Raw genomic sequence first — 24,483 nt, forward strand, 5'->3', positions numbered from 1 at the left:
CCGTTTTTGCCCTTGGCCAGTCAGAGCATCCCGCAGGCAAACCTGGAGGGTTGGGATTGAGCAAACTGCCCGCCCCCTTCTCTTCCCTTCCCTTCCCCTCCCCTCCCCTCCCCTCCCCTCCCCTCCTGGCCAAAAGGCGCCGGCAGGAGCGCTCCGCTCTCAGCGCTCATTCATTGCGCTCCGCTCGCCAGCCCCGGCTCTGCTGCAGCCACAGCGGCTCCCCGGAGCCCGGGCACCGGCCGGGAGATGCTGCCCCGAGAATTCCTCTCCCTGCTCGCGCTGCTCTGTGTTTCCAGGGTTTCTGGCTCTGCCCTGGATGAAGATGATGACTACGAGCTCATGTACGTGAACCTGGATAATGAAATCGAAGGTCCGGCCCCTGCGGCTGAGGAAGGTGAGTGAATTTAACCCGAATTCAGTTTAAGTGCAGAACTTTCTTTGCTGCCTAGCTCTTGAAAGAACTATTACTGTGAACATAATTTACTTTTTCCAGAGGGAGAAGCTCGTAGCTGTAGGTTATTACGGGCTACAATGGTAAAGCCCTTGGATGGGATGCCTTGGACTGTGCTTTTTAGGCTCTTTATTTCCCAGTTTTCCTGCAAAAGGCTGTTGCTGTTCCAGCGGTTTAGTATCTCTCTGATCACACCCCTGTGCTGTTCTGTCCTGGTACGGAGGGAAAGGCACTGGGCAGAAGGTTAGAACCAGACTGTCTGTAAGGTCCCTTCCAACCCAAACCAGTGTGTGAGTCCACGATTCTGGGACAGTTTGGAGGACACAAGCCTTGCACAGAGCCAGATTTTGCCAAGCACTCCCGTTTAAAACTTGGTACGAAGGAATAACAACATCTGTACCTTCCCTTCCAGCTGCTTCGTGCGACTGCCAGCGGGAGCACAGCAAGTGGGACAAGCTGTTCATCATGCTGGAGAACTCGCAGATGAAGGAGAACATGATGCTGCAGGCTCTGGATGAGCTCCCCAGGCTGGAGCTGCAGAGCCTGAAGGCAGAGCTGAGCCAGCTCGCCACCACCCTGGCAGGCACCTTCACCACTGTCACCTCCCAGGTGCTGTCCCAGGTGGAGCAGGTGCTGGTGAGGAGCAGGGAGCAGGCTGAGGAAGCCAGGAGGCTGCAGGAGTGGGAGCAAGGGAAGGTTCTGGAGCACATCCTGCAGCTGAGCCACAACGTGTCCGTGAGGCTGGGCTGGCTGGAGAGCGCCTGGCGCAGCGGGGCCGAGCAGCAGGAGCAGGAAACTGCTCTGCAGGATAACCTGGGAGCCAGCAGAGGGGACAGTCTCATCCTGAACTCGGTGTGGAAGGAGCTGCAGCAGACCCGGGCTGAGCTGAGGGTGTCACAGCAATGGGCAGCTCAGCACCTGCTGCCAGCAGGTAAGGCCATCGTGAGAGCTCTGGGGGCCACCCCAAACAGGGCTCCACAAACCCTTCCTGGGCACCTCCTTCTCCAACCCCGGGGCAGCAGGGCAGCTTTGAACAGGCTGTGCCTCAAGGGGGGACCCCCGGAATGTGTGGAAAAAGAGGCACTGAGCTTTTCAAACGTGGGATGAAAGAAAGATTTTACCGTGCAGGGCAGAGCCAGGCAGGATCCCACCTCCTCCAGGCTGTTCCAGATCAAAGCCATTGTCAGAGAGCAGCAAATCTATTTTAGACATCCAGGTTGTGTTCTCTCTCACCTTTTGCCTTCCCAGCTGGTGCCTCCTGTGCGTTTGCACCAGTCATGGAGCTCTCTGTTCTGCTTGTTCCTTTCTCTTCCTATATTCACATCTCCTCCCCAGCTCCAGTGTCCAAGAGCTGCCAGGCAGCCAAGCACACTTCCAGGGCAGGGAGGGTACATTCCCTGCATGCCAGTGGGAAGATTCTGCCCTGAATATTCCCCCTGGCACAGAGAAATCAGTAAGTAACCCGTGCTGCTGTTGTTTGGGGGATTTTTCCCCTTCCAAAACATTTGCACTGGTCAGTGAGGTGGCTGTAGAAAGGTGGGCTCATACCTCAAATCCCAACTCAGCTTTTCTGTGCAACAAGACACCCAAAAAACCACAGCAGCTCAGGTGTGGTGGAGCAGCCCCTCATTTGTTTGAAGTGTGGGTGCAGAATTACCATGTGCACTGAAATCACCCTGCCCACCAGCGAGCTGTCACTGCCTGCCTTCGAACTGCTGATTAATGGCTCTGTTTTCCTCAAACAGAAGTTATTGCAACCTAAACCCCCCAAATGTACCTGCAAATCACCCCTGCAGGGTGGGTGCAGCATCTCCAGAGTGAGCTCTCACACCAGGGAGCAGAAAGGAGCAGTAATTGCTACAGCAAAGGCAACAACACAACCACAACATCAAAGCTTTTACAGCCTAACCTGACCCCATCCCTTCATGCAGGGCACGCACTCGGCTTTGGAAGTAAATTTTTTTCACTGTTTTTGTCACAACACCTCAATTTTTGTGTGCTGGGAGGAGATCTTTGAGCATATTCCTCTTTTCCCCAAGCACAAACTTTGCAGAGAGCATGTTCTCATTCCTCATCTCCCTGTGCCCCAGCAGCTACTCTGCACCAGGTGAGAGCAACAAACTCCATCTGCATTGAGGATCATCAGTGGAAATTCGGTTTATTTCCACTGGTTCCCACGTGATTTTACATAAAACAACCATACTTGTAAATTTAAAGGCTACATTTTAAGTACTTCCAGAGTATCTCGCTGGATTATTTTTTTATTCCAAGGGAATTTTTACCAACTGACTTTAATTTCTTGCATCTTGACTTACTGCCAGCCATACTCTTGAGGGATTTTCTAATCACACTTTTTTGTTCTTCACTGAGGCTGGTTTTAATTTTGTTTAGGCTTTGATAATAGAGCCTGAAAGCCTGCTAATTAAAAGCTTTTTCACAATGGTGCTCCTAAGTAGCATTTTAAGGAGAATCCCCAGCAGTTGCTCACTGACCCTGTCCCTCCTCAAAAGGGTCAATGGGAGATGTAAAATCTGCTCAAAGCTGGAGGGAAGCAGCCCATGAAATACCACAGCAGCTCAGTCCTGGAGGGCACAAAGAATCCTTCATTCCCTGGAGCAGAAATTTCCACACACGATTTAGACATTTCAGATCCTCCAGCTTCTTTAAACAGGAAATGAAGCAGCTTAATTGGAGAAGGGGCTGCTTGTTCCCTGCTGTCACCTTGGATATTAACTTAGGTACAGCCAGGGAGCAGCACAGAAACCACCAGAAATGTCTTGGCTTTACTGATCACCAGTTGCTTTCCTAAGCTGCAAAAATTTCTGTTAGTGGTTTTAATTAATCTAATTTCTATTATCAACACTTTGATTAATTGGACATGAGAGAAGAGCTGGTTTAGAAGTATCACTTGTCTCATAATTTCCCCTGTTTAACCAGTGCCCATGAATGCTCCTGACCAAAAAATCCTAAAGGCAGGGCCAGGAAATGGGTTCATATAAATTAAATAAGCAAACCCATCTCAGCATATTCCTGCCAACATTTTCTGCTTTTCAGAAGCTGCTGTGCCCTGGTATCCTGTTTTCCATGGCACAGCCTCCCAGCAGTTCCCTTCTCCAGGCACAGCCTCTCCCCTCTCCTGGGAATGCCTTGGTGTCCAAACCTGCTGTTTGAGGGGATCCCTGACCCCTTCCCTCAGCACAACTGAATTATTTTCACTACTCCACACTTAGAGCAGAGGATAAAACAACACTTCAGTGGCACCGAGGGAGGGTTACCCAATTGCCTGGCAGAATTACCCAGTTTCAAGGGCTGAGAGTCCCTCTCCCGGGAGGAGGTGCTCCATCCAGAGCCCAAAGGAAGCAGGCAGGCTGCATTAACCCTTTGGATGTCACAGGACTGTACAGTGGCCCCCTGTGCAGGCAGGGAAGCGCCAAGAAATTCCTGCAGCTGGATTATCCCTTGCCATAGTGCCCAGCAATTCCTTCACCAGCTCTGACAGCTACTTCCAACCATCCTGGGGTAGGTCCCTGCATCCCACTGGATCCCTTGGAGAAGCCTGGAAGCGAGCCCTGGCTCAGGCATTGGGACAGGCAGCCTGGAGGGGTGATGGAATTCCCTGTCCCTGGAAGTGCTCAAAGAGGGGGTGGATGTAGCACTGGAGGGCCTGGTTTAGTGGTGAGCACGGTGGTGCTGGGCTGGCAGCTGGACTTCACAGAATCAGGGAATGCTTTGGGGTGAAGGGATCTGAAAGATCATCTTGTTCCAATCCCACCTGCCATGGACAGGGGACACCTTTCCCTATCCCAGGCTGCTCCAAGCCTTGTCCAGCCTGGCCTTGGACACATAGAGATCTTTTCCAACCTTAATGAATCCGTGTCGTGTCAAAAGTCCCAACTGTGCACACACAAATAAAGCGGCTCTTATTTACCTGACAATCTTCTAAACCTTTCCAGGCTGTGAAACCGCAATTCTGTTCCCCATGCGCTCGAGGAAGATCTTCGGGAGTGTCCACCCGACCTCTGGAATGACCCTGAGCTCCTTCACTGCCTGCATCTGGCTCAAGGTGACCGAGGCCTTGGACAAAACCATCGTCTTCTCCTACGGAACCAAATTCAACCCCTACGAAATCCAGCTGTACCTGAGCCGGGACTCGGCCGTGCTCGCTGTTGGGGGTGCCCAGCACAAGCTAGCTGCCAGAAATGTGGTCATTCCTGGGAAGTGGCTCCACCTGTGTGGCACCTGGAGCTCAGAGAACGGATCTGCATCCCTGTGGGCACAGGGCAAGCTCGCAGCCAGCGCCTGGGACGTGGCTGGGGCTCACACCGTCCCCGACGGGGGCATCCTGCAGCTCGGGCAGGAGAAGAACGGCTGCTGCGTGGGAGGGGGGTTTGATGAAGCTCTGGCTTTCTCAGGGAAGCTGACTGGCTTTAACCTGTGGGACCGAGTGCTCAGCCCCGCCGAGGTGACGGCTCAGAGCGTGGGGGACACCTGTGGCACCCGGGGCAACGTGGTGGGCTGGGGGGTCACAGAGGTGCTGCCCTACGGAGGAGCCCAGTACGTGTCCTAAAGCCTGGGGTGTGCACAGGGGATGGATTTCACAGAGCTGAATGGCAGTGTTACAACCAGCAGAGCTGCAGGAGCCCCTGCCTCTGGAATTCCCAAGGAACATGAGCACTGCGAGGTCACAGAACGAGGCACTGGGATTGATCTCTGCCTGCTGCCCTGGCCAAACCCCAAAAACAATCCCACAGACCAAGGCATGGCTCTGGAAAAGCTGTTCCTGGGGCCAGGCAACTCTGTCTCTCCAGTGCAGGGCTTGCTGATGTATAAAGGGAGGGTCACTATGGACATTCTGGAGCCAAATGGAGTTCCTGACATCCCTGCTGAGGAAAATCTGACCTTGCTCTGCAAATCAGGGCAGCTGTGGCTGCCCCTGGATCCCTGGAATTGTCCCGGGCCAGGCTGGGCAGGGCTTGGAGCAGTCTGGGACAGTGGAAGGTGTTCCTGCCATGGCAGGGGTGGCACTGGGTAGGATTTAATGTCCATTCCAACCCACACCATTCCAGGCTCCTCCAATCCTTGGGTTCTGTAGTGTTAATGTGAATTTTACAGAGCAACCACCCAAGTCCAGAAACATGTTCTCTATTAATCATTGTTAGTAATGTGTAGACTCTACGAAAGCTAGTTCCTTGTTTAAAGCATTATTTATGCCACAGATTGACATAAAAATAATATTCCCCATCATAATCTGACGTTGCATTGGGAGGAAATGCAGCTGTATTATATTGTACATTGACTTTGTGATAATTTTATTGAAATTATTTTTGTAAAGGTGTTTTGTAAATAAAGATACTTTACTAGACTAAAACTCTCTACTCTTCTCATAAACCAAAATTCTCTACCAAGTCCAGGTGGGACTTTTTTCATGTTTTGAACCATGCTGGTAGAGAAAACATAACGAGCAGCATCTCATAGGAGCAGAGAGACCCTATGCACAATCCTGGCCCTCTGAGGACATGTTTTAAGGTACATTTGGACTTGTTTGCTGCCCTCAGGGGGTTTGTACAAGACAGAATCGCTGCTCGGTGATTCTCTTCTCTCCCACAAACTTATCTCAAATTCCCTACAAGCCTAGGGCTGGATACAGAGCACAACAGCAGCTGCAGAGAGCCAAGGAACTGCTGATGGTTTTCATGTGGAAAACAGAGCACAAGCAGAGAATAATGAATACCCGTTTAAAACAAGAACCATCACTTGCTACCTGTTGAAGCCTCCGAACAAGTTATCATGAGGAATGTCTTATTCAAAGCATTTCCTATTTCCCCTGGAAACAGCCCATCCTTCTTCTCTATTCCCATGTTTCCCTGTCTCTCTCATTCTCTACAGATCTCCTAAGAACACACTTGGACAAGTTTCTTGACATGTTGCTGCTACACTTCCTCCTGACCATGGCAGATCCTTGCTGCCCATATACAAAACTAGTAAAAAAAGGTAAATTCCTCTTTCCTGTGCCATTCAAGGGGGTTGTGCTTCATACCTAAAGTTATACGACCTGCTCCAAAGTTTTGGCAGCACTGCTTATTTAAGGGAAAAAGAATTGCTGTGATTGCTGGAATTTCTCCTGTCACCCTGCAATAAAAATATATCTCCGTTATAAATGCTTGGCAGTAAACTTGACAAAAATCCCTCACTAAGTAGTATCTGCAAATAACCTTAGTTACAATCCAATGAAATAATACCTCTGTTCATCTCTGGCAGCCAAAACCCAGATCTTCAGAGTTACAAAAACACTCAGGGTCCCAACATTGTGCAAGGGCAAAACCACTCTCAAATCTTCCCTCTGTTCAGTGCCCTTCATTAAATGAAAACAAATGTCCATGAAATACAGCAGCAAAAGGAAAATCCTCAAAAAGATCTCCAGAAATCCTTCCTGGCCACTCCTCTTACTGCAGCTCATACCTGAAATTCTTTGTCTTGGAAGGAGCTTTCTCCCATTAGCTCAGGTTTGGCAGAGGACCAAATGCAAAGCCAGGCCTTGCATCCTCACGGGCTCAGCTGGAAAACTTCCTGAATGCTCTGCTCTTCCTTTGTCACCTCCCAGGAGCAGCAAAGCTCTCCCTCGGCCCAGCGCCACAACTCCACCAGCACGCTTCTCTCTTTCCTCCCTCACTCAACTACGCTTTCCTTTGTCAGCAGTTCAGAGAACACTGAGGAAACGGCGTTTTGGGAACGGCATTTTGGGAACGAATGGCGTTTTTTGGGAACGAACAACTTTTGGGGAACAAAAGGTGTTTTGGGGAACGAACGGCACATTTTGAGAACAAACGACTCTTTTTGGAAACGGCATTTTGGGGAATGAACGGCATTTTGGGGAACATTTTGGGGAACAAATGGCCTTTCGGGGAACAAACGGCGCTTTTTGGGAACAAACGAGGTGCTCTTTGGGGAGGAATTCAGGCTCCAATTATGAAAAAGCCTCTGCAGTCCTGCACTGCCAACACAGATGAAGGAGCAAGGCTGAGCCACAGCCCAGCACCACGGGATGCCTGAGCTGCTCTGGAAGGTGGAGCAGCCACAGGACTCTCTGATTTCAGGGCAGAGTTGTTGCTGTCCCCCAGGAATGGGAATAAATCCGTGTGACCCCAGTGCTGATGGATGGTGTCAGCACAGGCGTGTTCAGAGCCCACGCTCGCTGGGGCACAGCAGTCAAACTCTTTCTAAAGAGTTCTTTTTTAGCTAATGAGATAAGAACCTGGCTGTGCAGCCAAAGAGTTGCCCCAAGTAATGAAAAACTCCAGTTCCTCTCCAACATCTGCAGGCAAGGGGCCAAAGTTTGCTCAGGCTGGTGCCACGAGGCTGAGCCCTGTCTGTGCAGCCCCACAACGTGGCTTTGTCTCCAAAAACTGCCTTGGAAATTCATCCTCAGCAGCTTCAGGGAGCCTCCTGCTCCCTTCTGCAAACACTCTCAGGGCAGCTCTCAGCTTGCTGCACATCCAGCTTCTCGTGCCTGAAACACCAATTATGTGCAGTGTAATTAAGTCACTACGCAAAACAAATCATTTGGCCTGTTCTGAGTGGCCCCTTCCAGGCTGGAATTCCCAAACCTGATATCCACAGCAACATCTGCTGGTGGAATAACATAAATACACAGCTCAGCCATGCTGAAACCTTCCCTTGTGGCTGTGTGTGCAGCACTTCCCCCAAAACCATGAATATATTCATTATTTCTTTCTGATACTACCCCAGTTACAAGTGGCAATGCATTATGTTAGCTCATTAATAAGCCTTAACAGAATAAATTTATAAATTAATATATAAATTAACAAATACAAGATGCACACGTTTAATTTTGGGGCTTAACACCTTCCTCACAATGTTCTTTTAATAATCAGTTATTGCTACTTTCTGCTATTACCCCTACTCGAAGGAGAGCACTGATTTTACCACTGCAGTAGCACTGTATTGCAACAAACACTGTGAACTTTATTACTGCAATCCAATTGGAGTTCTTTTTATAGAGGAATAAATATTTTTGGCTTTTTCAACCACAAAAAAAAAATGTAAAGAGATTAGCAACGTTGTTCTATATAAAGCTAATAATGTAGGCAAAATGGAAGAACCACTACAAAGCTTTTATATCTTCCATCTGACTATTCCACCACAGAATGGGATTAATTTCATCCCCATTTCTCTTTTGGAGCCTTGCCAGTGACACTGAGAGGAAGGATAAGAGCTCCATGGCTGGTGCCACATATCAGGGCTGATAATTTGGAGTCCATTAGCAGGGAATATTAACGAGTACAGATGTATTTCCTGCCCTGTGGGTCAGCCAATCCATACCAAAACCTCCAGAGGTGCAGTAAATTCACATATTCCTTGAGAAAGTCTGTTATTAGAGTGTGATTAATACATTTGATCACATTTATAGATATTTCCATAGGTCTGCTTTATACAGCTCACATGATTTGTTTAATAGTTGGATTGATCCTGGAGTCTTTCCCACCCCTAAGGATTGATTGATTCTATAAGATAATGGTTCTGTACATGCCTGACTGATCTGGTCACAGACCTGGACTAAACCCAAACTCTGGGCTGGGCCTACCTTGAAGGACACTCCTGAGGATGGTTTCTGTGTGCTCAGCCAGCAGCTCTGCCTTGGCAATGGCAGCCAAGGACAGGTAACTGGACATGTTCCTGCACAGCTCCTTATTGCCCCTCTGCAGGAATTTCACTGCCACTGGCACAGCCAAGGCCATCACTGGAGGCCGGTTGTAATTCTGCAAAAACATGGAAAAAATATTTACATAAAAGTCTTGTGCTGGGCAGGGTAGGGAAACCAAAGTCAAGCAGCAAGGAGAATAAAAGCAAAAAGCTTGTCTTGAAAGGTCATGTTTTGGTAGCACCACTGAAGACAGGAGTCAAAGAAAGAGCAAATACAGAAACTGAAAACTACAGCAGCAGGAAATGTTAAGAAGAGCCTTATTTTTGTCTTCTGCTAGAGGAAGCAGAAGGGCACTAACAAAATACATGGTGTGTAAATAGAAATCAATATAAATTAAATATACAAGGTATGAAGTGCACTAACTATGTATTAACATTTCTAAGAAGACATTTTGTGGTTGGTGCTCCCTGGGAAGACAGAGGCTCTATCCATCATCCCAAAGCAGGAAACACCTTGGAGCAGCCACTCCCTGGAACTGCACTGGAAACTTCCTCACAGTGTAATAGCTCTAGTTATTGATTGATAATTCTTCTGTAATCATTAAGATTTCATTTTTTTATGCAAACTCACAGAATCCCAGAATGGTTTGGGTTGGAAAGGTCCTTAAAGCTCACCCTTCCATGGGCAGGAACGCCTTCCACTACTCCAGGGAGCTTCAAGCCCTGTCCAGCCAGGCCCTAGACAATTCCAGGGATCCAGGGGCAGCCACAGCTTCTCTGGGAACCTCCGGCCCATTGGAGTGGAATTCCCACTGGAATTCCAGTTCCCCTTCTCTGGGAACCTCCAGCCAATTCCTCTGAACACTGAGATTTTTTTGGGAGTGTAAACTCCTCTTCCTAAAATGGCTCCGAGCTTCTGGAATCCCAGGGTCCCTGAGTGTACACTGGGGTTTTGAATCAAGGTCAGAAAAGGTTTTCTGCTACTATTTAGAGAGAAAATTGTGTGTACTGACCACACACATCCATTGCCTGTTGAATTCCCACAGCAGCAGGACACATTTTGGGTGACTGAGGACCCGCATTCCCTCTGGAGCCTCCTTAACCAGTGCTGTGCTCTCCTCTCCACTCAGTTCTGAGCAGCTCTTTGAAACTGGAGCACATCCCTGTTTCTGAAAATAATCCTGCAATGTGATTATGTCTAATTAGCAGCTGAAATCCCAGGCAACCCCTGGAACCCAGATGTTTCAGACAGCGACAGAACGAAGGAAGGCAGAGCAGACTTTCTGGACTTGCATTCTGGGGCAGCTCTGAACAGAATAAATTTAGACTGAGAAACCCCAAATCTGTTATTCCACAGAGTTTGAGTGGCTCTGAGGATTTTCCCTTGGAACAGAGACTTGCCAAGCAGGGGGCACTCCCTTCCAGAGACCCCTGAGGAAGAAGGGGCTGCAGCCACCCCTTGGTGTCAAGACAGAGAATTCTGGCAGCTGCCATATGACCAAAAGCTGCATCTTTAACGAGAAAAGCCCTTCAAATAAATGGAGCTTTCTGCAGCAGCATGTTTAAATCAACATAATGCCTCGTTATGTTTGGCTGAGACACCTCGGACCAGGAGCCAAATGCTGCTCCAAGTTATTGCTCTGCTACTCCACACAAAGAATGGGAAGATAAAGCTTGGCTCTCTGACTAGGATTTAAAAGATCTAAGAGAATTCCAAAGAACAATTATTTTTTTTTCCCCCCCCACCCCTTACAATAAAGATAAAATCCTTAGTTAAGAAAAGGTTTGAATTCAGAGGGAATGAGAAAGGTTTTGTTTGTTCCAAGATAAACATCAGGGCAGGAAGGCACACTTAGAAAATGTGGACGTGACAATGAAGAGCAGATTTCAATAAAGTGATACAATGATGTTTGCAAACCTTGGGGTCCTTGCTGCTGCTGATATCAACAGAGACCTGCCTGAGATCCAGCCCAGCTGGCAGATATTCATTATTGTTCCAGCTGTCCCCACATCTGCTGGAAAACCTCCTTTTATACCTTTTTTTTTTTTTTTAATGCAAAGGAACTTGTCAATAAAAGCTCTGTTGTAGGGAGCAGCAAATGTGCTTTTATAACCCAGCTGTGGCTTCCCCATCCCCAGCAGTGTCCAGGGCCAGGCTGGACAGGGCTTGGAGCAGCCTGGGACAGTGGGAGCTGTCCCTGCCCATGGCAGGGGTCACCCTGGGTGGGATTTAAAATCCTTCCATTGCAAACAATTCCACGGTTCTGTGAGTTACCTCAACAATTTCAAGAGAGGAGAATTCGCAACAGTACAATTTCCCAAGCTCTTAGTTTTCAACACAACCACTCACAAGCACCCAAAAAAGAGAATTACAAAGGCATTTAAAAAACCCAAAACCCAATTGGCAATGAGAGCACCGCACTCATTTCAGCCCAGCTCTACCTGCAGGATGCAGCTCATGATGTCAGATGCAATTTTGGCATGTGGGGCATCCTCATCTTTGCCAGAGGGTTTCAGGTTGTGCTCCAGACAGGACTCCCAGAGAGCCACCAGGGCTTTGCCGTGCTTTTCAATGGATGCAGTCTCCCTGATGGCCGTGGTGATGCGGGTGATGCAGATCTCCACCACAGCCTGGTCGTTGTCATTGGTCTGGTAGTCCTGGGACACAGCAAAACACATCTGCCAGTGAGCTGGTTTGCCAGGACCCCACAAAATTCAGTTTTTCTAGCAGTCCGGTGTCCGCTTTCCCCACTTCTATCTTTACAAAAAAGGTTCAGAGTGGTAGAACTCTGGAACTTGTCATCCTACAGGTCTTAGTTCTCATTACTGGGAAGGTATGGACCCCTGTAATCTCATATAATCTTTAATATGCTTTAAATAACTATTTAAGAAAAAATAGTATAAATATGAACTGGAAATACCTTTGCGGGAAAACAAGCCAGTGAGAACTGGATTTTTAAGCACATTTTAAAATACTATGCTTTGCTCTTCAAGTCTCTTCAGAAATCAAAATTGTTTATACCCCCCCTTATTTATATATTATGATTTTTAAAAATTATTAAGGACACTGTTTCACTCACTGCAGCTGAACTAATAATTCTGATCTGTTCAAGAGCTTCGGAGAGGCTTCCTTCGATCTCAGCATCCTCCAGGGAAAAGAGATCCCCTGCCCGGGACAGGTCCTTCTGTGCCAAAACCAGCCCGAAGAGATGATGCATGGCCCTGCTCAGCCACCCCCTGCAGGCACCATGGGCACAGAGTGCTCAGCTGGGGACAAAACGGGGACAATCCTGGCCAGGAGCAAACCAATTTCATATGAAGGATAAATCCGGGCTGTATTTCAAAACTTCCTTGGACCCAGTCTAAAAGAAAACAACAACAAATAGAGGAAAAAAAAAAAATCAGCAAACGCATTGACTGACATATTCCAGTTCAGCAAAGATTTTTTTAAATGTGTGTGAAAGTGTCAGACAGGACCCCCTGAGCCAGGGACACCCCTAAGCACATTGAGGAACTATGTGAATTTTTACCTTCAAACACTAAGTAGCTTAAAATTAGATTAAAAATTACGAATTTTCAGTAATAACTGAACCAAATGTTTTCTTCCTTTCCATGCATGTTACCTGAGCATGGGCCAGCTGCTGAGGGCTCCAAACCCCTTTCCCTGGTCAGGAGCAGAGCTTTCCTGGAGGAGGAAGAGGAGGAGGAGGAGGGTGAAGCCTCTTCCTTTGTTTTCTGGGTTGTTGTGTCTTAACTCCAGAAAAAACATCATTAGCAAGACTGAGAAGATAACGAGTTTTGTTCCGAACAAAACTGTCACTTTTGTAGCCACAATGATCCCCAGGGTCTTTTAACCTCCTGTAAAACAAAGCCTTGGCTGAGGAATGGAGCAGAGGCTGAGCCAGGCAGGGCCAGGCTCACACTTTGGGAAGTGTCCTGCATTTGAGTCCTAAAACTCTGCTTAGATCCCACACGGATTCAGTCTGGGTGTCAACTCCTCTGGATTCTTCTCTTGAGTTGACAAAGCCACAAGATATATGACTTATTATTTGAGATAGGGAATACCCTTAATACCTATTTTATTCTATTTTTTTCCAGAGGGAAAAGAAAAAAAAGTCAAATCTAATCACATAATCACAGAAGGTTAAAGAGCTGGGAGGGACCTTAATCCCAATTAGTCCCAACCCCCCTGCCATGGGCACAGCCACCTCCCACTAGCCCAGGTTGCCCAAGGTCTTAGCCAGCCTGGCCTTGGGCACTGCCAGGGTTGGGGCATCCACAGAAGGAAAAACCGAGGTAAAACACTGAGAACATTCTGGAAGCAGCTCCCTGGAACAATCTCTATTTTTATAGGCAGCACGGTGCACTTGCTAACGCCACAAGGCAGGGCTGTTTGAATTTCCCCAACTCTATCAATACCATTCCCAATCCCATCGAGCAGAAGCAGAAAGGAGCTGATTGCAAATCCCGAGGCACAAATCACCCACCTGAGCCACAGGGATGGGTGGCAGCTCAGATACTCTCACCCTACTCACACTCAGCCATTCCCAGATCCAAAAAATAAAACAGTTCAGAAAGCCGCAGGCACAAACAGATTTTTGATTTTTTTTTTTTTTTTTTTTTTTTTTACCTGCTTGGGATCCCCCCAGGCCATCCTCAGGGATGGGGTCAGGTGTTCTGAGGACACCAGAGCCCTTCTCCTGCTCTCCCCCCGGCAGCATCCAGGGCACGGTGGCAGGCAGGGATCCCCGAGCTGTTAATTGCGGTGAATTAATGGAGAAGGCATCCCAGGAATGCAGAATAAAGCAGCCTAAAAGTTACCCATGGCTCCGTCAGGTGACTGAAGGAACCCAAAGGCAGGGAAGCCTTATCTCTGAATGAGCTGCTCTGTTTCCAGGGCAAAATACAAAGCCTGCTCCGCTTGAGGGCAGTTGTTTTTAACAGAGGAAACAGAACTCTCTGTGTTAGGGGAAAAGCTATCCTTGCCTGCGAAGGAGGGGAAGCAGCCCTCAGTAACCCACACTGCTTGAAAGAGAGAGAGAGCAAGTGAACAGCCTTGCTGGAGAGGAGATTTCCTGGCCAAAGGAATAAATGCTGTCGTTCTGCAGCCTTTACACGAGCACAAAAGAGGGTCTGAGGTTTGCTCTGGCTTTTTAACATGAGCCTCAGGGGTAGCACAACAAAATGTGCCCACATAATGCAGAAAAGTACTCCAGGAAGGAAGGTCCGTGGAGCCCTCCCTTTGACGAGCTGCTCTGAAACACAGCAGCCCCTTCTGCAGGAGCTGGGCTTCTTCATCCTCCCAGGTCCCTTCCAGCTCAGGTTATTCCCTGATCCCTGGGAATATCATTGGCCTTGTGCAAATGATCCTCCCCTGGGTGTGCTCCTGCACAGGAATTTCTCAGAGAGGTCCTGAGCTCTACCTGAACAGAGAATTTTACGTGAGTTTTATAGACAATACTCAGGATCATGCAGGAAAAAAACCAAAAACAAACATTTCTTTATTGTGAGCTCTTGGAAATGGAATTACAGCAAATCCTCTTAATGCTTACATTGTGTAACAGTGCTGGAAATACTTTCCTTGCATCAGCATTAAAGAGAATTGTTCTTTAAGCATTTCCTTGCTCACTACAAGATTTGCTATTAATAGGCAGCAGGCACTGAGCAAGAGGGAAAACAAATCATGTGTCTTAAAAAAATGTCATCTTAAAATTTTCTTTTCTTAAAGGGTCAGGCTGGGCAATAAAATTAGCTTCAGAGTGTAATTCCTGAGGTGCCTCATCACCTTGACTCCACACCACCCATCCGAGTTTTCTTACTTGCTGTGTTTGCGTCCCACACACAGAAGGAATGGAAAAGGCAAAGGTTTGGCCAAAGTTTGTCCATCCTGCCTGGATCCCCCTGGCGCTGCATCAGAGGGGATTCACAGCAGGAATTTGCACCTTTCCAAGGCCAGAACGGAGCAGGAACTCCAGCACTTGGAAAAAACTTCAAGTTATCGTTATGCAGGAAAAACCCCTCGGTTTATAACACAAACCACTTGCACTGGTTCTGGTGCAGTCCCACATCAATTCCCAGGTTTGATCTGATTTTCAACACCTCCTTTCCCTTTTCATGCCAAGCTGAAAGAGCCACCCTGTCCCTGGGACCTTGAAGCTACTCCCCTCCAAGGTGAATCTCTCCACTTGCTGCAGGCACAGCATTCTTACCAAAGCTCCTTATCAGAAGCAATCAGAATAAAAGCCAGCCTGACAGGTTTCAGAGCTTGAAGCTACTGAATTGGTCTGTTTGCAAAATAATTCCCCCAATAATAGAAGATTAACAATAAAAATTCAGTGTAAAAGGGCAGTTGGACCTACAGGCATCCAAAAGCCATTTGAACTTGAGCTGAAAGGCTGAGCCTTACAGTTTATCAGGAGCTCAGCTTCTGCAGAATGACATTAGAAGGACAGGGAAAAAAGTCTCTTTAAAACCAAAGAGGAAGGCAGAAGATAATTTTTTATATATATTTACAGTGAAGGAAATTCTATAAGAAAATCATCTCCTTAACTTCTGAAAGACTTGAAATGTAATTCCAGCTGCTTGATTTTTTGGGTGCTATCCCACTGGAAACAGAAACACAACCTTCAAACAATTGTGCAAGGACACTTTTTATCTAGCTCTGTGCTACACAACATCACCAGGAAAGCCTTCACTCTGTTTAAGGCATTTTAGGCAACTCAGGCCACTGGAGTTCATGTTAAGTGAACCTTCACAGAATTTTCTGTTTTTTCCCTTGCTGGAGCTGCAGCTCCTTGCTGGAGCGCAGGGATGCTCCCAACCCAGCCCAGGCAGGGCTCCCAAGGAAATCAAATTAATCAGCAGATCCTCCATCCTCTGTGACACACCATGGTTCTCCCCAGAAGCTGCAGCACAACTCCCACACGGAATTTCTTTTTCCCCACGGAAGGGCTGAGCCACCACAGGTGCCAAAGCTCTTTGCTAAACACAATGCTCATTTCCTGAAATCTTGAAAAATCTAAAAGGTATAGAATCAGTATCTGGTTCAAAACTAACTTAAAGTGCCCAGTAAAGTCCATGGGAGAGGAAAGTGATCTGGGAATTCTCTGGGGCTGGAGAGATTTGTGTTAGAGAACTGGGAGCTATTTTATCTTGGGCACAACACAGCCCAGAGCTTTGAGTGACCTTAAAAACGAAACCAAAACTCCCTTTCCTTACCTCCCACCACCCTGCCATGCTTAACTCATGGATTCCACAGAGGGATTTGGATGCCTTGCATGAAAGGCACTGGAGGAAAACAGAAGGAAAATAGTGTTAGTGTCTCTCTGCCTTTCCAGACTGTAAATTCCCTTAAGGTCTCCTCCAGGAATGATTGGTTTGCACCAAGCAAGGTTTAATCCTCAGGACCTGGGTCCTTAAAGGCCTGGAGAGCAGAGCTGTGCTGAGCCCTGGCTGGTGTTACTCACACATGCATGGAATGAACAGAGCAGGTTTGGATTTCCATGCTCTGGGGATAAATGTTTCTAACAACTGTGTATTTACTTGTAGTTTCCTTTTCCACGAGCAGCAGGAAGATTAGAATAATCTTCAAAGAAAAATTTGAATTTCTGGTAGAATTCCCTTCTGTTGAAATTCTTCTTCCCCATCTTACAAGAACAGATTTTGTGGAATTTCTGTCTCAAAGAGTTACAGAAGTTTGTACTATTGGCCAAGACTGCTGGAAACTTCCTTCCCCCTGTGCACCAACCCAGGGAGGATAAAAAAGCCTGGATACATTTCCCAAGAACATCCATATATACAATTCATGGATAGAATATTACAAGATATTTCAGAGAACCTTTCCCCTCCATGTTGCACTAATCAACATTTACTTTATTTTTATGCTTGGAATCATTTACTCCCTAAAATAGAGCATCCTTTCTAAAGTTGGAAATAAAGTTCTCACATTTTTCAGTGAAAGAAAAGGATTAAAGATTATATTGAGAGAGCATCATTTTCACACAGGGTGAATAGACTACAGCAGTTCCCATGGGATCAGCTGCATATATTTAAAATCTTCCCACAAGACAACCATTGTTTCCTATGAGCCTCTCTCTCTTTTTTTTTTTTTTTTTTCTGTCAGGACAGGTTTCCACACTTCACATCCCTTGAAATCCCATGGATGCTGAGCTGGACCAGACGATGAAATGATAAATTATGAAGTCTATTAATTGGTTTCAATCCCTAAAATTAATTTCAGGGGTTAAAACTGGTTTTTACTAATGGAACACCTCATTGCAGTGTAGGGAGCTGATCTCTCAGCATCCAGCTCCTGGACACAAGGAATGTGTGTCCCTATGGAGGACACTGCAGGATAATCATGAATTACAGAGGTTTTAGAGAGAGCTCTCCTACCAGAATTCCAGGCTGTGCCAGCACCCACAGCCTGAAGGCAGCTCAGGGTCCTTCCAGGTGTGAGAATATTCCACCCTGTGATGAACTGGTTTAATCAGCAGGTTTATGGGACAGAATCTGCCTGAACTGAACCAGATCTCACCGAGCTCCAGGGCAATTTTGGCTGCACAACACATGCAGAAGCCACTGCTGCAGAGGGGTAACAATGTACTTAGGAACTTGCCAACTTCTACTGCTGCAAACAGACAACTCGATCAATTTTTTTATATAAATAAATTACTTGATAACCTTGGTGCTGTCAAGACAGTTTCATCTGATTTTCAATCTATAAGAAATCATATTTGGCTGCTGGTTCAGCACACACTGATGCTTTATATAGCATTTAGCATTCTTAACATCACTAAGGCAGATTTGTAAGAATTCCATGTTTAAATGTCTCTGTGATATTAAAATATTAGGCTAAACTAAACAACACAGTGCCAAGATGGAATAAGCTGCTTCATAAGAAACACTAATCACTGTCACAATGATGCTGCCAAAAGCTGCACATTTTCAAGGTATGCTTAACGAGCTTTTAGATCTGTGACTTGTTTTCAAGACCACAGTGATCTTACAGGGAAAAAAAGAATTTGGTTTAAAATTTTACAAAGGGAATAATGTGCATTTCCATCTGAAGAGACCGTGAGGGACTACAGGGTCAGAATCCAGGGACCCTGTCGTGAAAAATGCCACTTTGGCAGGGAAAAGACTGGACTAGAGCAGTAAATAAATGCAAAAATCACTGAACCTCTAAGTCTCCTGAAGCAGCAGTCACCGGACAAGCACTGAACGTCCTGAAGTTCCTCCCAGGTACCTGGCAATCCCCCCCAGTGTCTCTCTAGCTGGTGATTTAATAGGACCAGCAGCTCCCCAGAGTGCCACGGTTCCCCCAAAGCCAGGCTTTAATTCTGGAGCCCAGGGACCAAGTGGCCCCGAGCATGGTGAGGGGTGGAAGGAGCCAGCTGAGCCCCAGGAGGATCCAGGGGGGCTGCAGGTTCATGTCTCACACACAGACACTGCTTCTTCCTTCCCTGGCACCTCCAGCTCCCAGCACTTCTCACAGGCATCGCTGCAATACATTTCTACATCTCATAACCACAGCTCCTGCACTCACAGAAACCCGGGAACAGGCACGCTGTGAACGACCACACTGCCTCCAAAACCTCCTCCATTATTTAACACTCAGCCCTGCTCCTTAACTCCCCTCCCCGCAGTAATTTATTCATTATTCAAACTGTTACATGAACACTTATTTAAGTTATTCATACCTCTCAGAAGCGAGACCTCGGAAAAACATGAATAATTGATGGCAAATTGGCGCTCTTCAGAGAAATTGGGATGGGCTCCATCCCAGCTGCCAGTGCCCCTGCCATCCCCCCGGCTCTGGTATGTGAACCAGGCTGCTGGCGGGTGCTCAGCCCTGTCAGCCCGAGCGAACAGTCTATTCAGTTACCCTGGAGTTGTCATGTGGAATCAAGCAAACAAATAGCTTCTCTCCCTCTGCCCCAGCTCCGGTGCTGGAAAACACATCAGGAATAATTCCTCACCCAGCTTAACTCGGGCAGCGGCTCCAGTGAAAGTGCTCCCAGCTCGATACGGAATTTGAATTAGTTAAAAGGATTTATCAACAGCCGGTGGTTACATTCAGTTAATTAATAACCTGCTTAAGAGTAACAAGGAAATTGCAGAAGTTAATATTACTTTTGGGGCCTCTTCTCGAAGGTTGGAGCCTGTCAGTGCCTCTGAAGGAACTTCAGCCAAAGGAAAAGTCAGGGGAGAGCAGGACACTGAGGAGATGCAGCCTTTCAGCTGGCACTTGGGGCATCTCAGCAGCTCCTGAAGCTCAGCCAGCCCTTCCAGAGGGACTGCCCAGGTGGGACTTGTGCCCAGGACCTACCTGAGCACCTCCAGAGCTTGGCAGCTGCAACAGAAATGATCTCCAAAGCATTCCAGAGGCATTCCACACACACCTGATCTTTCCCCAGCAAGCCTGTCCTTACTTTTCCTGTTAACTTCCCTCTGACAAACTCTGGACTCCCACCAAGTCAAGCTTAACCAAAACTGACCCTACAGACCAAACTGACCAACACCATGGATCTGAGCCTGGCTGTGTCCTCTTCTCCTGAGAGAGCACAGGAGCAAGCCCTCACTGGGAGTGTCCCAGCAAGGACATTTTTCTAGTAACAGCCAAAGAAATATCAAAGGAACCAACTGGGAACAGCCAAGTGTGAGGTCAAGCACCCTTGGGCAGCTGCTGGGAGAAGAGCAAGTCTCTTTGCCCAAAGATAATGAGGAGAAACGTTTGTACAACTCTTGTTAGGGTGTTCGTAATGCTGAAGGAGTTTATAAGTTATAGTTTTAACAAAACCCCTTCTCCCCAGAATACACATTCAGTCACACAGGTCCTCAGTTTTGTTGGCAATTCCTCCTAACGGCTTTTTTGCTTCTGCTCACTGCACCACAGCCTGAGCAACCAAATACAAAATTAATGGGGGGTGAACACATTCTTTTAACGACGTTAAAGCTGTTGTTGTCCTTTAAGGGAAATGTAGTTGTGTGTTTCCTACATCTTCCTTTTAACTCAGGAAGGACAGGAGCACAGCGGGCTTCTCTCCCACTTTTATGAGACTGTAAGAAAGCTTGTGAGATGATGGCAGGACAGAAACATTCTCACTCTGAAATTCATTTTCTAAACAAGAGATTTTAATATAATAAATTTCACAGGGCAGGGTGGTCTGACTAAGAGAGCACAGACAGGGAGCTGGATTTTATTTCTGCATCTGATAACAACTTTATTCATTGTACAGCAGCAATCCAGACCTTCCTTTCCTCACCATGAACCTATTTTTGACTTCTAATAGCAACCAAAATCACCCAGAGATTATGGACTCCCCATCCCTGGAAGTGTCCAAGGCCAACCTGGGATAGAGGAAGGTGCTCATGGCAGGGGTGGAACAAGATGAGCTTTAAAGTCTTTGCTGTAATAATAAGATAAACCAAAATACTGTGGTAATAAACAAATAAGTTCACACACATCTTTCACCAGCTGAAAAAAAAGAACATATTTTATGAAAATAGTTTTTTTCCCCATCGTAGAAAAAAAGTTGTTTTAACTTTTATTCTAACAGCTACAATGAATGACGCCCTTTTTCAGCAAAGCCCTGAAAATATTTATTTTCTTAGACTTTTAAAAACAAACATCTTGTTAGGGAAGAGACAGGCTATTGTTCTCCCTCCGACTAATTGGGGAAAAGCAACAGAATATTCCATATTCATTACATTTCACCAAAATGACTCATGTTATCTTCCACCCAAAGTGTTTTAATTTTAATAACAACAATGCCGACAGCTACAATACTGTTCTTGCAGAAGTTTGCTTGTAAATAATTAACATTTGTTGTATAATGACAGAGGGGGGGGGTTGATAGCTCTATTAATTTCAGTCAGGCTGGAGTCTCTTTAATTTCAGGTATTCCTAAGGACCCACTCCCCTCCCAACATAAAAGGCTAATGGCAAAATCAGGTTTATGTCCCTGCACCCTGTCCTAATGCCAAAATCCTGTTGGATGCCAGGAGTCAGCCATGGAAAACCAATGAGAATTGTGCAGGACTCACAGATCACATCTTCAGTTTGGCTAATAATTGTCTGGGTTGGAGGCTGAAATCTGGGATGGGACAAATAACAAGATTCAAATCCTGCTCTGTGCTGGGTTGGCCTTAGCAGGGGACAGATCCAGGACAGGGCACCACTTATTAATGGCCTCTAAATATGTGCACTCCACGGCTGGCCAAGCCATAAATGTTCCCCTAATCCACTCATATCCTTAAAATCAGACAACATTCCCCTAATTCTGATGGAATCAGCCAGGACACAAACACCTTGAGGACCACGTCAAGGTTTCCCTTGCTTCCATATCAAGCCTTGCTTATTCTCCAGTTAGCGTTTAGCAGCCACAGTCACAGCCCCTGCTGAAATTAAAAGAGGTTTTCCCTGAATAAAAGTCTCAGGTCTTGGAGGAGCGAGTCCTGCCCAGCTGTACGGGTTTGCAGGTGGGTATTGCCCTGTGCAATGCTCAGAGCTCATTAACAGCTGCCCTGCTCGGAAGGTTCATTTGCATCACAAACCAAACATCTGCTACGCCGTCCTGATGATAAAGTTTATCACAAATAGGGAAACTTAGCATACTCATTTCTTTGTAACCACTGCTGGTTCAGAGAGGTCTCCAAAATACTCACAAGCAACAAAAAAAAAAGTCACCTCAGCCTCCCCTTGGACAAACTCAAACACACCCAGCGTCGTTTTTACATCCCCACACGTATTCACATCTCAGGTAACATTTTCATTAACCACACGCATCATTCCCCCACTGAAGGCATATTTCATTACTTCAGACATCTCCTTCCACTGGCTTTGCTTTCCACGGACAGGGCTTCCTTAATTGAGCTGCATAGTTTATGAAGTGTGCTAATTGAGCTGCATAACTCCGCTGCTGCCGGGGTTTCAGACCCTGAACCCGACCCAACATCGAGCGCTGGGTCGGTGCCGCGGGAGCTGCAGCCCTGCAGGTCAAGGAGCCCTCTAACATCCTGCACTCCTAACACCCCTGTAGGTTTTAGTAACACCCCAAGCGGAAAAAAGCTGCATTCTGCTGGCACAAATTTATTTAAGGAGAGCCATAAAACGAACGAAGCTGCTGCTGACAGCCCAAAGAACCCTCGTGCTCTGTCCTTGAGAGCAGCAGCGAGGAAAACTCACCCAGGAGAGCAAAGGCAGCTACTCCAGCACAGAAAAAAAACCAAAAACGTCTGACTCCAAGGTCTGCTGCGACCACGCTGCTAGGTGCTGGGTGGGAGCCAGGAGCCTTTCAAAAGGTCCTGGAAGCAGGAAGGAGGAGCGGTATTAATAGGTGACCGTGAGGACCTGCCGGTCCCAGCTGCCCGAGTTAAGAGCTCAGCAATCAGGGCAGAGACGCCGCGTCTGGAGCCGGGGCTGGTTCCGCACAGCATCCAGCTGTTTCTCACCCTCATTAAGTCTATAGGCTAACAGGGGTTATTAATATTAATCACCCAGCCTCTGAAGCTGCTAATGAAACCAGCTAATCCATAGCAGTGAAAATTAACCCAGGGATTTGTGCTGAGTTCCACGGGAGAGAAGCATACCTGCTCACACCTTGCCTGTGCACAAGTTCTCCTCCTGGCTACGGAGAGATGCCTCAGTAAGGTGCTAAAACCCCTAAAACATCTGCTGAACAAGCTTTCCGTCATCGATGCTGCACCTCAGAGGAGCACAGGGCTTTGAAAGGGGAGCACGCTTCCACCAGCGCCTCATTTCACAACAGCAGAGCTAAGCAGCAGCAATTACTTGGGAGCTTAAGGAAACCAAGCAGGGGAAATAGAAGAGAGGCAGCACCTCATAGGAAACGTTATTTAAACTAATTAACACCAGCACTGATGTGGAAGTGGCTTGGCAGGCAAAGTTTTGTCTGCTAGATTTGCAGAATTCTTTGTGTAAATCAGCATGATACTGTAGAATATTGGATTGGAAAATCCTCGAGCTTACCAAACCTGTTGAGGCAAGAGCTGTCAGGTCTAGGCTCACCTGATGTTTGTCCTGGTGTTGCTTCCCTAAGCAAAGCTTTTCAGCATTCCACAATTAGGAGATTACTCATTAGCCAGAGACTTTTCCCTACTCCATTAGGAACAGAGGACACCAGATCACTGGTTTGTTCTGGTGTCTGAATTAATGATTCTTTTCTCTCTCAAATGTCTCCTTTTGAAGGAAACCTCTCTTTATTTTCATCTCTTTCTCACTCTGCTCATGTTGTCCTGTGCTGTCCCTGAGCAATCCTCACTAAGCTTTCATTTCCTCTATTTCTCTGTGTTTTGGGGGTTTTGTTAGTTTGGGTTTGTTTGTGGGGTGGTTGTTTTGGGGTTTTTTTGGGTGGTACCATTGTATCTGTTGTGTTTTTCCTCCAACATCCTCCCTAACCTGAGAACTTCCTGCTCCAGAAACCAACTCCCTGAATTTTCAGCACATTTTGCAGAGAAACCATTTTCCTCTCATAACTTCAAAATTTAAACCAATAGTTCCTTCAAAATAAAACAAGATCTGATCCTTTGTGTCCAAAATGTGGTTCCTGGCTTTTCCCCAGCAGGTCTGAATTTATCAAATCGTGAGGTGTACACGTTGCATTAAAACCAAGTAATAGAAAATTCAGTGTTCACCTTTCAAGTCCAACTCGGTAGGAAACCGATTCAATTTTGCTGTCAATTACATTAGGGAGAAAATAGGAAAAAAAGATCAGATTAATGCATTCTGAGAAAAATGGTATTTCAGATAAGTTTAATCTTACTTTTGAGAGGTGCAAACTCATCACATGCATCTACATGGAGAAGCCTGGAAGGCACAACACCAAAACAGTTTTTCACCCTCATCTAACTGAGTTAGGGTTTCCTTTTTTTTCCCTCAGCAGGACTCACAGGACAGGACTAGGATTTCAGCTGGGGTCTGAAATTCCATAACCAGTTTAACTGACTTTAACCATAAAAGCAATCTTCTCCTAATCAGAAGTTCGATTAGCCCTTTGGTCTCCCTTGTCAGGCTATAAATAGCTGCTCCCCCCTCTCCTCGGGAGGACAAGGATTAAAGGAAGACAACATGGAAAAGAGACTGAAACCCACAGGAACTGGGGGTGGAGACCATGAATTTCAGAGATGTTTTTAGGAGGTTCCAGATCTCAGCTCAGCAGATTTTTAAGCTTAACTTTCACCATCTAACAGTCTCATCTTGTTAATTATTCCATGTCCCAGCTCTTAGAGTGGGGTTGAGACTGGAAGGTGCCTCCAGAGACCATCAAGTCCAGCCCTAGCAGGGTGGTCAGGGCCACCTCCAGCTGGATTTTGAACTGTTTTCATGGCTCTCCCCTGGATTCAGTGCA

At 46.7% G+C, this 24,483-nt stretch overlaps 2 protein-coding genes across 3 annotated transcripts in view; one reads left to right on the forward strand and one right to left on the reverse strand.

Annotated features, from left to right (window-relative positions):
- The window catches only part of VEPH1 (ventricular zone expressed PH domain containing 1), a 50,076-nt gene extending 37,590 nt beyond the window's left edge, over positions 1–12,486 (reverse strand). For both annotated transcript variants that reach the window (XM_062499228.1, XM_062499227.1), the window contains exons 1-3: positions 12,193–12,486; positions 11,555–11,770; positions 9,054–9,228 (exon numbers count right to left, since the gene is read on the reverse strand). In XM_062499228.1, the coding sequence (XP_062355212.1) occupies positions 9,054–9,228; positions 11,555–11,770; positions 12,193–12,330 (529 nt within the window). In that variant the 5' untranslated portion in view covers positions 12,331–12,486. The remainder of the gene's footprint in view (positions 1–9,053; positions 9,229–11,554; positions 11,771–12,192) is intronic.
- On the forward strand, positions 247–5,018 carry PTX3 (pentraxin 3). Its single transcript, XM_062499551.1, has 3 exons — positions 247–394; positions 864–1,382; positions 4,405–5,018. Exons 1-3 carry the CDS (start codon positions 247–249, stop codon positions 5,016–5,018), a joined length of 1,281 nt encoding a protein of 426 aa, XP_062355535.1.
- Positions 12,487–24,483: the final 11,997 nt, after the last annotated feature.

The sequence above is a fragment of the Cinclus cinclus genome, chromosome 10 (genome assembly GCF_963662255.1).
Source record: "Cinclus cinclus chromosome 10, bCinCin1.1, whole genome shotgun sequence".
Lineage (NCBI taxonomy): Eukaryota > Metazoa > Chordata > Aves > Passeriformes > Cinclidae > Cinclus > Cinclus cinclus.